The 11,395-nt window shown below is 50.6% G+C and overlaps 1 protein-coding gene across 3 annotated transcripts in view; it reads right to left on the reverse strand.

Annotated features, from left to right (window-relative positions):
- SUFU (SUFU negative regulator of hedgehog signaling) overlaps positions 1-10,324 on the reverse strand; it is a 99,164-nt gene extending 88,840 nt beyond the window's left edge. For 2 of the 3 annotated variants that reach the window (XM_075504647.1, XM_075504646.1), the window contains exons 1-2: positions 9,958-10,324; positions 2,954-3,088 (exon numbers count right to left, since the gene is read on the reverse strand). In XM_075504647.1, coding sequence (XP_075360762.1) covers positions 2,954-3,088; positions 9,958-10,145 — 323 coding nt within the window. In that variant the 5' untranslated portion in view covers positions 10,146-10,324. Of the gene's footprint in view, positions 1-2,953; positions 3,089-5,206; positions 5,317-9,957 lie in introns of all 3 variants that reach the window. The other variant, XM_075504648.1, reaches the window with a different exon arrangement.
- Positions 10,325-11,395: the final 1,071 nt, after the last annotated feature.

An 11,395-nucleotide genomic window follows, 5' to 3' on the forward strand; every position in this document is an offset into this window, starting at 1 on the left:
TGGGAGATTAAAAAGACCTTTGGCAGTGTACTATCCTTCCCTTTCTAAAGGATGAAGGACAAGCACATCCTGTTGTAGGAACCTTGCAGACTGTCACAAGAAGGTCCAGCTCTGCACTCTTTGCAGAGAGAGTTGGGAAACCAAAAAAAACCCACAAACTAAACCCTATCTCCTGAGGCCAGGGCAGTTGAGCAGAGTTCAGTGCCACACCACCTTTAAAGGAAATCTTCCAAAAATTTACATGACTCCCCTGCCACCCCACACTCCTGCCAACCATCCCACAGCACGCTTCACCTGGGACAGCAGAATCCCAAAGTTCTTCAAGCAACAAAGAGACTGAAACCCATTTTCTTAAACAAGGGCTTTATTAAATTCCCTGCCAGAGAACAAGAGCCTCCCGAGCGCATAGGAAAACCACTATATTCCGGCAGTGTGAGCCCAGTGCCTGTCTGCTGATGTGCAGTTCACGTGGCAGTTGTGTTTCAAGAGTAGTTAGCAAACAGCAACTGCTGTTGGGAGTAAGAATTGCTGGCGAGTGCTGAGCTCCTTTGAAAATCTTCTGTACACTGCTCACCTACCAGGTGATAACTTCAGGTTCAATGTTTGAGAGATGTGTAGGTTCTGACAGCTTTACCACATACATAATTGTATATTAAGACTATTTGCCATAAAGGCAGACCCAGCCTTCTCGACAGCATGCATAGGATTAAGTTTTGTAGCTCCAAGAACGAGGCCGAAATAAAAGGTGACAGTGCCAACAGCTGAACTTCTCAGGGCGAGGGACATAGGGACACCCTGCTGTGGAGCCAGGAACACTGTGCCAGACACAGAGAGAGAAGGGAAACAGGCACATGTACCCAGGGCACGGAAATCACTTTGATGGATCTGAGCAGGCCCGTGCTCAAGAGGTTGCTGCCAACATCTGCAAAGCAGCGCAGCAGCAAGGGCTCACTGTTGGCGTGCAGTGCCCAGCTGCAGCAGCCTCCGGCAGCGCAGAGCCAGGGGCAGCCGAGGCACACCGGCTCTCTAAGCCTCCTCCCAGGCTCATGTACATGCAGGGCGCTCCGGGACTTGGGACCTTGCACAGCGTGGCACAGACTTTGCTTCTGCTTTGCTCTGCAGACCTTGGAAATAGCCTGAAGCCTATGTCTAGAGATGGGGTTTTAATTCTTGTGCCCTGTAACCAGCAAAAGGCACATTCCATTATCTCAATCTAAATTTCCAGACCAAACCATGACTATGAAGAGTTAGGAGGTCTTGTGCCAGGAAGTTATTTAAAGTTGTGACATTCCACCTGTGTGATACTGTCACTCCTCCTCCCCCAAGCCTTCCACTACAGCATAACAACAGCTTTTTGTCTAGCAGATGGTTTTTGGGACTGAGAAGACAGAGCACGTGCCACGGCCGAGAAGGCTGTGTCCTTACATAATTCGCTTCTTCATTCATAAAAACACATCACCCTTCATGTCTTCAGCTGAGACCCTCATGTCCACTCCCTGCTCTTACCCGAAACCATCAGGAAAGAGTCTGAGCAAAGAGAATAGTCTCACCATGGGAAAGCCTCAGGCTGACAAGTCACCAAAGAGAGTAAGTCAGCACAGCACTTCCTCTCTCCAACATTAAATTCCAGCAAAACGAGGTGGACAAACACAAGTTACCTAATCTTGGCAACCTCAAGTTTTCAGTGGCAAAGATGAAATCTCGTGATCTGAGAACAAAGGCACCATGTGAAGGCCTGCATGTCCATGGTAGCGTCTCTTGTGGAAGTGAGGGAAGGAAGCCTTTAACTTCATTTCTTTCACTTGCCCTACCTTTCCCCTGCCCCAGCAACTAATGACTGGGGTTTGTTGCTAGTAGAGGTGTTGGTTAAATGTCCCAGGCAGACCTCTGTTACACTAGGGTCCGTTATAAACTCCAGTCTTAAGAGACTTGTCTTCTAAAAAACAGCTCTGTAACCACAAACAGGAGAAAAAAAAAACAGGAGAAACTGCCTTGAGGACATTGGTAAGGTTAAAGAAAGTGCCTGAGTGCTGCTGTTACAAGAGAAGCACCTGGGAGAAAAAACTGGTGGCTGAATCTTAACTACAACAAACAAAAGAAGGAAAGCTTGGGTGAACAAACCAGGACCTTTGCTGCACCATTCATCAAGGACATTTACCCTGCAACTATGAAACAGCGCAATGACAGTTTCACTAAACAGTGACAGTAGAAACCTTCTGCCATTTCTGGCTGGCTAAAAGGCCGTGTTCACAGCCCCGAGATCATGACAGCTTGGCTAATGCTACTCACTTTAACCGAAGTTAAGGAGCACGGTCAGTAAAAGACAAGAATAAGGTTAGATCACGCTGCTTGCCTGGTCTAATACAAAACGCCTGCTGAAGGCGATCCTAAGATAAGATAAGCAAGCTAAGATAATAATTTAATTATTGGAGAGAAGACAGTCAAACAATTATAATTTTATGCTTCTGTTACACAGATTGGCACTTTATACAGCAGCCACCGGGGTGGCAGTCCACTGACAGCAACACTGCTGTGCCAGAAATAGGAAAAAATGCCCTTACAGCAGTTTTCCAGAGGAAGGCATTTAACATGCACAGGGAGGGGTCAGGATTTAAGCATATGACCATAACAGACTACCAAGAGTGAAAAACACAACAAGACATTCAGTTAAAAAAAAAAATGTTTCCCTACCAGTTAAAAAAAAAAAACAACCACTCAACTTTTAACACTAACAAGTAAATATATTGCATTCAAAGCCTGCAGAGGGGAACATAGTAACTCTTCTACATCCAAGCACAGGCATACGTCACCCCTTGCGAGACCCTGGCTACGGCATTCTCAGCAGAAAACCAGCTGTTCAAATAATAAGAACAGCGGGACAGGGTTTTACCTACGCTCCCCCAAATGCAATGCAAAACACACCACACAGCAACAGAACTTAAATGACACTTACTCATGTACTCTGTTGTCTCCATACAAGTCACTTAACCCAAAGCTGACGTAGTGCCAGTGCTCAGGAACATTCAGCGCTGGGTTTCCCAGGTTTCTGTACATGCTAACGTAGTCCAGAGGATCAGGTCCCCCCAACCTGTATTAGAAACAGAAAGATTCTTAAGTAAGTTAGCTTATCCAAGACAAATTGGAAGTCTGCACACGTGCTACAAGGAGGCTGCACAAAGACCTGCTTTAAAACATAACTAGTGACAAAAGTGAAATTAGCATGTTCAAGTTACCTCTAAAAAAAAAATTGAGGAGAAAGGTTGGGTTAAGTCCACAAAGCTTCAAGCACAGGAAGGCAAAGTGCATGTGCACAACATACTACAATGTTTTTAATGTTAAAGCATAAAAACCTCCGGAAAATCATATTAAAGCTTCCACAAAACACAAAGAAAACTGGAAAATTGTACTAGTGAAAGAGCAATAGCTGTGTCTGCACTGCAAGCTCTTAATTCAGTCCAGAGGCACATACCTCAATTAAAAAAATAAAACCAAAAACCTGATGCTATTCCTCAAAGTAGAACTTGAAATGGCTACGTTTTGAGAAGAGTAATCCATACTTCTGAACATAAACACGACAGTTAAAATGTGGAGGAGAAAACCATTGATTCAGAAAAATTAGTATCAGAACTTGAAAAATACACTAGCTGCGTTAACCAAGAATGAGTGAAAAGCATCACTGCAGCCTCTGTTTCAACATTCAAAAGGGTTCCTTAGAAGAGTATTACTTAAAAGTCAATGCAGCACAGCCAGAGTACGTTAAGCAGCCATCACCAAAACCTGCAGCCACCCTTCCCGTTGGGACACAGCAGCAAGGCTGCTGTGCCAGCAGAGCGAGCACAGCACACTCCTCCCGTCGCTCGCCATCACGTCTGCCCGCGCAGAGGCAGGTCAACTCCCCACCAAAGGAAGGAACGTGCTAGACTGTTTTGCTCGCTGTTTGTCTTGTCAGTCATAAAACTCATAGGTAGAAGCAAGCAAGAAGAGACAAGACATCAAACCACCTACCACAAGCATTTAGGGAATAGCATGAGCAGCTGTTTAACTGTTTCCTGCCTCCGATTCACTTTTTCTTCAAGTAAAATACTCTCAATTGCTCCAAACAAGAAAATCCAAACTAAGACGACCCCCTTCACTCAAACCACTTATTATGCACCAATTCCCCTTATCTGCATCATCCATTCAGACGCTGACTCCATCATCTGCAGGTTGCAGGGCATGCCTGTGCTTCCCTCACTAGCCCCGGGGGTTTGTGTATCATCCTTACGCGCACCACAACAGGTGCACAAAAAGCGTTTGAGCACCTCAGTTTTGTTCCCTGATTAAAGTACTGCTGCCTTATATCAAACACAGGCATGCTTGGCAGGAAATACTTTCTCAGCATCTAGCCTGCTCATCAGCCTCTTGTAGCACCCTCCACTACCACTGCTCCATGCCTCCTGGAAGTGTTTGTGCTTCACATGTAGAAATCCATACCTTGCCTTACCAAGGAAGCTCTGGGGTGATCAAACAGCAGAGCTTAATTGCAATTATCCCACTTAAGGCCAGCACCCTTCTCAGAGTCCCATCCAGCAGCACAGAGGAAACACTGACAAGCATTTCAATCCTCAGGCATGAGTGTAAACCAGGCTGCTGGTAGTAAAGCTGGAGTTACACCCACCAGCCTCAGAAAACAGGCAATCAGTGCAGCAGAGATTTAACCCTGAGCTTGCACAATTACTCCTAGATCACATTCACCAAGTACAGCAATTTCTTGAGGTTCATTTAGGAAAGATTCTTGAGACAACAGGCTTTTCAGAGCTGGGGTAGCTGGCATTACAGAACAGAGGTGCTAAAAAAGTCACTGTGCAATTCTGCACCGGCCTCGCCACAGAGCTGTGGCACCTGGTCACCTCCACAGGAGATCCTCCAGAGCAGTCACCATGGCTGGACAGATGGATCCAGCCCTCCCTGGTAGTTCATCAGCCTGGCAAGAGGCCAGCCAGCACCCAGTCAAGCTGACATGCAAAGTGCCTATAAGAAGGTGCTTTCCAGGGTGAGCTCTGGGGAGAGTTAATGCACATGGGGACTCCCCAAGTTTATCACCTGCAGGGAAGATGGTGCCAGGGAGGGCCACGAGAGCAGGTTTCCTGTTGTTTCCAGAAGGCGTGTACATACTCTAAGCAGATTTCTAGTGACAGTGTCACACTATTTGAAATCCTCTGCCCACTTCCTGCTGCCCAACCTTATCAAGTCTGTACAAAGTAATATATCAGCTTGTTGTATTAAAAGGCCTGTGGGCTCTCTCCGTGAGTGTGCTGTGCTGCCTCCCTCCTACTGCTGCAGGGGAAAAAAAAAAAGCAGAGCAGGGTTATCTAACATGAGTGACTTTCCCTAGGACAGCTTCCCTCCTCTTAAGTCACATAAGGCCACTGCAGTGGCTCCAGGCCAGCTCCAGCTTCCCAATGGGTCAGTCAAGGATGCAGCCCAGGATATCAGGGCAGGATAGAGGGGGTGGGCATAAGCATCCCACCCCCAGTAACGGCACTGAGGTCCATTGGCAAGGGCTAAGTCAGAACTATGCAGCCTTCTCATATGACAACCGACATCTTCATGGCGTAAAAGGCAAACTGGTGAGCAAACACAGGGAACACGTATTAGACCCTGGGATGCAGCAGAGTTTGATCCTCAATGGCAGCCTGGGAAAACCCGTTCTCAAAGTCTAGCAATAGATTGAAACACTCAGAAAAAACAAGTCCCCCTGACGTACCACATCTCCACACCTGCCTTTCCATTCCTCCTCACCAGCACCAGGTTGTGCTGGAGGCTGTCCAAGATCTCTGCCATAGATACCCATTCAGGGGGCTATGTTCAGAGCATGGCACCGATGCCCTGGCCAGCACTCAGGCTCCCCATGGCAGTAACCCCCGGATCCATGATGAAAGCAGCCAGGTGGAAGCAATTCCAGCCAGGACAGTCACTCGTTCCCAAGGAGTAGCAGTGAACAGCAGCAGCCACGCAGAATTATTCAAAGTTACCTGACTGGGAAGACTCCAGAGCAAGGGAGGTCAATGCGCTGACCAGCAAACCAGTGTGGAAGATTAGCAAGTGGTCGGAGCAGATGCATAGGACTTGCAATGCACGGAAAACACCTCCACCTGCTAAGCAACAAGCATGTCCCACACACAAAACCTGCTTCCAAACTGGGTTTAGTAACACTTTAGATGTCAAACGATTCACGCTGGAACACTGCTGACACAGGCACTTTGACACTGACAACACACAAGACAAACCCTTAGACTGCCCTTTTTCAGGGCAGGGACTGCTCCGTGAGCACGCTCCTCCCCAGGGCTACCCAAACGCATCCATCAGGCCTGATGCAGACAGCAAGTCCTGCCCAGATTGCGCCAGGCGAGCCAGACATCTCTCCCTCACTCCTGCCGGCAACCCCGCACTTCTCTCCAAAGGCCAAGCCTCTCTGGGGACCCGCAGCACCGCGCTACCCGGGAGGTGGCTGCGGCAACACGGCACCAGCCGGCTCAGGGGAGCTGAGCTCTGCCTTGCCCAGAGCAGACCCAGCCAGAGTTAGCTACCCACCGGTTTACACGCTGCACGACAATCCAGACAGACTGTCTTAACTCCCTGAGAAATTTGGTAGACTTGGAAGAGAGTCAGACAAAAAGCCTGCAGCAGTGACTAATTAAATTTTGAAAGATACGCATCCAGGCCATATACCTACCCCAAAACCACTGCAACTGCAGGAGCATCCAGCACTAACTAGCTTTAAACCAGCTACATGGAGCACAGCTAGTAGTGTACCCATGGCAATAATGCTCAGCAAAGGCTAGTCAGCACAGATATTTATCAGTTTCGGTGGCAGGTTTCACTGCTACGCTAACTAGTCGAGCGCTGCTAATGCCTGCTGTGGTACATCCTCCCGCCCACAGCTGCTGTTGCAGGGTTCGACCTTGTATCACAATCTACATATCAGTACACGCGTTCACACAAAGAGCTGGAAGCGTTGGAGGATTTTATTAGGAAGAGCCCAACTTCAAAGCCAGAGGTACAGTACAAATTTGTTGCATTCTCTATTCATGGAGCTCATTCAGGAGCAAGAAGGGCAGCCTCGGGGGAAACACGGTATTTGCATCTGTACCAAGAGTCTTCTTTTGACTGATGTTAAGAGCGCTCTGAAGTTTCTGTGGAAGGAGAAACCCAAAGTGGGCAGAGAGGAAACAGCTCCACAATGGAAAAACATTGGAAAATTCCCAATCCGTTCACCCTGAAAAGTCGTTAGTGGATTGTTTGTAGTTGCTTCCCAGCAGCTGACCAACAGGCCTGCTTTTCACAGCTACCTTTTGACAACCCTCCAGAAGTAGTCCGTGATCCCCAAGCAGCTGCAGTCCAGTGCACTGGTTTTCGAGTACATGGCCTAAGTTCAAGAGGGTGATGAAAAACCAACAGTCCAGCCCGAATTCTGCCTATTTCAAAACCTATCACAAAGCAAGGAAAGTACAAATTGGCTTTTTCACCAGCAATTTTATGCATCAAGATATTTCACTTAGAGACATTCAATCACGTTTTAAAAATAAAAGTGGATACTGGATATCAACAGAGACAAACTCCTTCCCAGCACATGGCCTTTATAAATACAGTCAGGGAGTTTTCCAAGAAGTTCTGATTGCAATCATGAACTCTCTCCCAAGATATGCAAATAGCATTTAAAAAAAGACTAGTTCCATGAAATAATCCACGCAGCTAAACCCCTTCATTTAATAGGTATGCGATTCTGCAGATTCTCCAACATTACAAAGTAAGGATCTGCTCTGCCATGCAAGCCGAAGAATACAATTTCAGCTCCCTGAACAAAAAAAATTGCTGTTAACCATAGAGAAACCGATACATATAATTAAAAGCTGATCAGTGTTACAATATTTTTCCTAAGGCAGGGAACTTTGTTCAGCAATTTTCTCTTCTAATCTAAACCAACTAATAGCTGGCAGCCCAGGCAGAGGAGGACAGACTAGCAGAGAGCAAGCAGTGGCAGAAGTCATTCTACCACACTTAATAGAACCAAGCTCCAAGTTTCACCTAACAAAGGGAGAGAAAGTACCTGTAGCATCCACGTTAGGCTCCACCTCGCACAAGAATTTCCTGCACAGGACAGCAGTAAGAAATCAGAGGTGAGCTTCTACAAGTGAAGCTCTCAGCTCTCGCTGCCAGCTGAGCTGACAGTCAGAAGAACTGCTAAGGAGAAAATGCCAGGATAAACAGGCCTTCACATTACTTCTTACTTGCAACCAGCCATCACTGCCAATAGCAGTTTTTCTAGTGTTTGAGCTCTAATTGCAGTGAAGCCCTAATCAACCTCTTAAGCAAACAAGAAGCAAGGTTTCTTCCCAAACAAGGGTCTCTGCCATTCTTTGTTATAGACCTAAATCTCCCTCCATCCCACAAAAATCTTACACCACTCTAGTCAGTATTGTTTTAAGCTGTTGACAGAAGAGTGCTGACTCCCAGATTAAGGTGACTGGAAACTGATCAAGCTTGAATATCCAAGATTAGAAATAGGTGTAGAACCAGACTGATCAGACCACCACCAAAGTACCACAGTACTGACCCACACAGATGATTAAGAAATTATTTGTATTTTGAGGTCTCATATCTGCAACATCATATCTCGGCCCACTGTGTCAGTTTAAGTACAAAAAAACCTGAAGCAATAAGGACTAACAGACATATTACTTGCTAAAATCACATAAAAAAACAACACTCCTTTGGAAGACGACAGCAATAGCTTGGCTGTCAGAGCAGAACACAGGGAGGATGTTATTCTGCTGTTGCTCAGGACTCAACCAGATAGAGACATACAGGTTAAAATTAACTCTAAATAAAGAAGTTGAGCATTTACTAAACTTTTTCCAGGTGCTGGAGTAGGGACTGGTCAATGTCAGGTCCAGCAAACACTTGGGAGTGACCTGATCATGTTCCTTAGGCCCAGAAGAGGGGCTGAGCAGCAAAGCGACAGTAAAAAGCAAAAGGAACTTCTCTTCGCACAGGGCTAGACGCTAGACACTTATCTTGATAGCTAAACATCCAAGTACTTCCTTCATGCCACTCTCCCACATAAACAACTGCTGTTACTGGTGTCAGACACTGTGTCAGCAGAGACAGTAAGCAGCAGATTCGCAGTCTGCGATAACACATGGCTACGCAAGGGCGAGAGAAGCTGGCTCTGCCCCGTGGGTTTTACGGGTACACGCACAGCACGCATCCGGCTTGGAGGCTGGAACGCAGGTTCACCCCAGTCGGTGCTGCCCATACTTGAACCCGAAGCTCCGGGCCCGAAGAGAGAGCTCGTCCCTCATATCCAGGAGGGGAAACTCCAGCCCCCCACCCTCTGTGGGAACCCCTTCACCGAGTAACAAACATGCCCTTTTCCCATGACCTGCCCTTGCCAAGAACCTCATCAGCCATCTCTCACTCAGGGAAGCTCCAAATCACCCCAGAAACCCCAATACATCCTCCTGTCTTCAGTGCATCCCTCCCTAGACCCTTCCTCCTATTGCCAGTGCATCCTCCCCAGGAACCGCCCCAAATACACCTCCCAGGCGCCCAATTGCATCCCCAATGCTTCCTCCCCCAGACCCACTGCATACCCCCAAACCTCTCGCATCTCACCCCAAACTCAGCACGCAACCCTCAGTCTCTCTCCCCTTGCAGCAACCCTCCCCAGCCCCACTGCTTCCCCCCCTCCACCCCACGCGGTGTCCCCAGCCCCACTGCTGCCCCCAAGCCTCCCCCAATCCCAATACTCCTCCCTCGCTCCACTGCTCCCCCCAAGCCCTCTCCAGCCCCACACAAGGCCCCCGGCCCCACCGCTCCCCCCCAGCACCACACAAGGCCCCCGGCCCCACTGCTGCCCCCCAGCCCCACACAAGGCCCCCGGCCCCCGCCAGGCCGCAGCCCCGGCCGCCTCACCAGTACTTGAGGATGGCGGTGACCTGGAGCGGGTTGGGCTGGTCGGGGTAGAGGCGGCGGCACTCGCCGTAGATACCGTGCAGCCCCGGCGGGAAGAGCGACGGGAAGGAGCCGGACCCAGACCCGGACCCCGAGCCTGCACCCGGCCCGCCCGCGGGGGGACCCCCGCCAGGCCGCACGCCCTCCATGTCCCAGCAGCGGGGACGGCGCGGCGGAGGCGGCTGGTCCCGGCGCGGCCCGCTCAGCTCAGCTCGGCTCAGGCTCGGCTCGGCCCGGCCCGGCTCGGCCCGGCTCGGCTCCCAGCCCGACGCGCGCCCGGCCCGGCCCGGCCCAAGCGGCGCTGCGCGGCGCGGCGCTGCGGGAGGAGGGGGCGGGCCCCGCTGCCCGGGCGACGGTGAGTGACACGCGGGCTCCGCCAATGGCGGCGGGCAGCGCAGAGGGCGGCCGCGCCTCTCCCACACCCCCCACGCCACGCCGCGAGCGCGCCCTCTAGCGGCCGCGGCGGGGCACCGCGTGGAGCGGGGCGAGGGGCGGGGCGAGGGGCGGGGCGAAGGGCGGGGCGAGGGGGCCCCTCAGGCGCTGAGGGGAGCGCGGTGCGGGGCTGCCGGGGGGCACGGGGCTGTGGGGGGGGTCCCGTGGGCGTGAGGGGGAGCCTGGAGGGGGCGCAGGAGGTTACCGGCACCTGGGTGGGCCTGAGAGAAGAGGAGAGGTCCCCGTGGGGCAGCCTCAGGGGTCGCCCCGCGGCGGGGAGGCCTGGGCAGCGCCGAGGTGGGCAGGGGGCCCGGCTGGCGGGAGGCCTGGGGCAGGGGCCTGGTGGGCACCTTCCCTCGGCCCTGGCTCGTCCCGGGGGCTCTTACAGCAGGGCAGATCCTGTCCTGGGGCAGCTCCCAGCCACAGCCACCCCCAGCCTTGACGCTCAAGCCTGTGTCGATATCCCCTAAGAAGTGAGGCTGTAAGTTGCAGCGGCTCAGGAGCTGCTTCTGTTGGACTTCATCTGTCCGTGCAGCAGGGCCCGGGACAGGGAGCTGGGTGTGAGGCTTAGCACTCGTCTCCGTGCCATTCATAACCCTGTGGTTCTGTGGGACCATGGCTGTGCTCCGAGACATGGCCAGCTAACAGCCTTATTTCCTTTACTACTGCTCTTATGGCTTTTGTTACTGCTATCTTTACACCTTCTCCAATCCTCGCAGTGCCTTTATTCTCTCCGTGCACCTTTCTGTATTCGTAGATACCTCAGAGGCAGCTGTGAAGCAATGCAAAGCAGGTGAAGTTCAAGGGCTGTCAGATCGAGGATCTTAACCTGCGTACTAAGCACGCTGAAGATCTGGCTCATTCCTGAATTGCAACTACATCTGTGGTCGTGCAAAGCCTTGTATATATGTGTGAGCCAGTGTGTGTTCAGTAGTCCTATATATCTTCGCTAGAGCAGTGTCTTGCT

This window comes from Mycteria americana, chromosome 6, assembly GCF_035582795.1.
Source record: "Mycteria americana isolate JAX WOST 10 ecotype Jacksonville Zoo and Gardens chromosome 6, USCA_MyAme_1.0, whole genome shotgun sequence".
NCBI lineage: Eukaryota > Metazoa > Chordata > Aves > Ciconiiformes > Ciconiidae > Mycteria > Mycteria americana.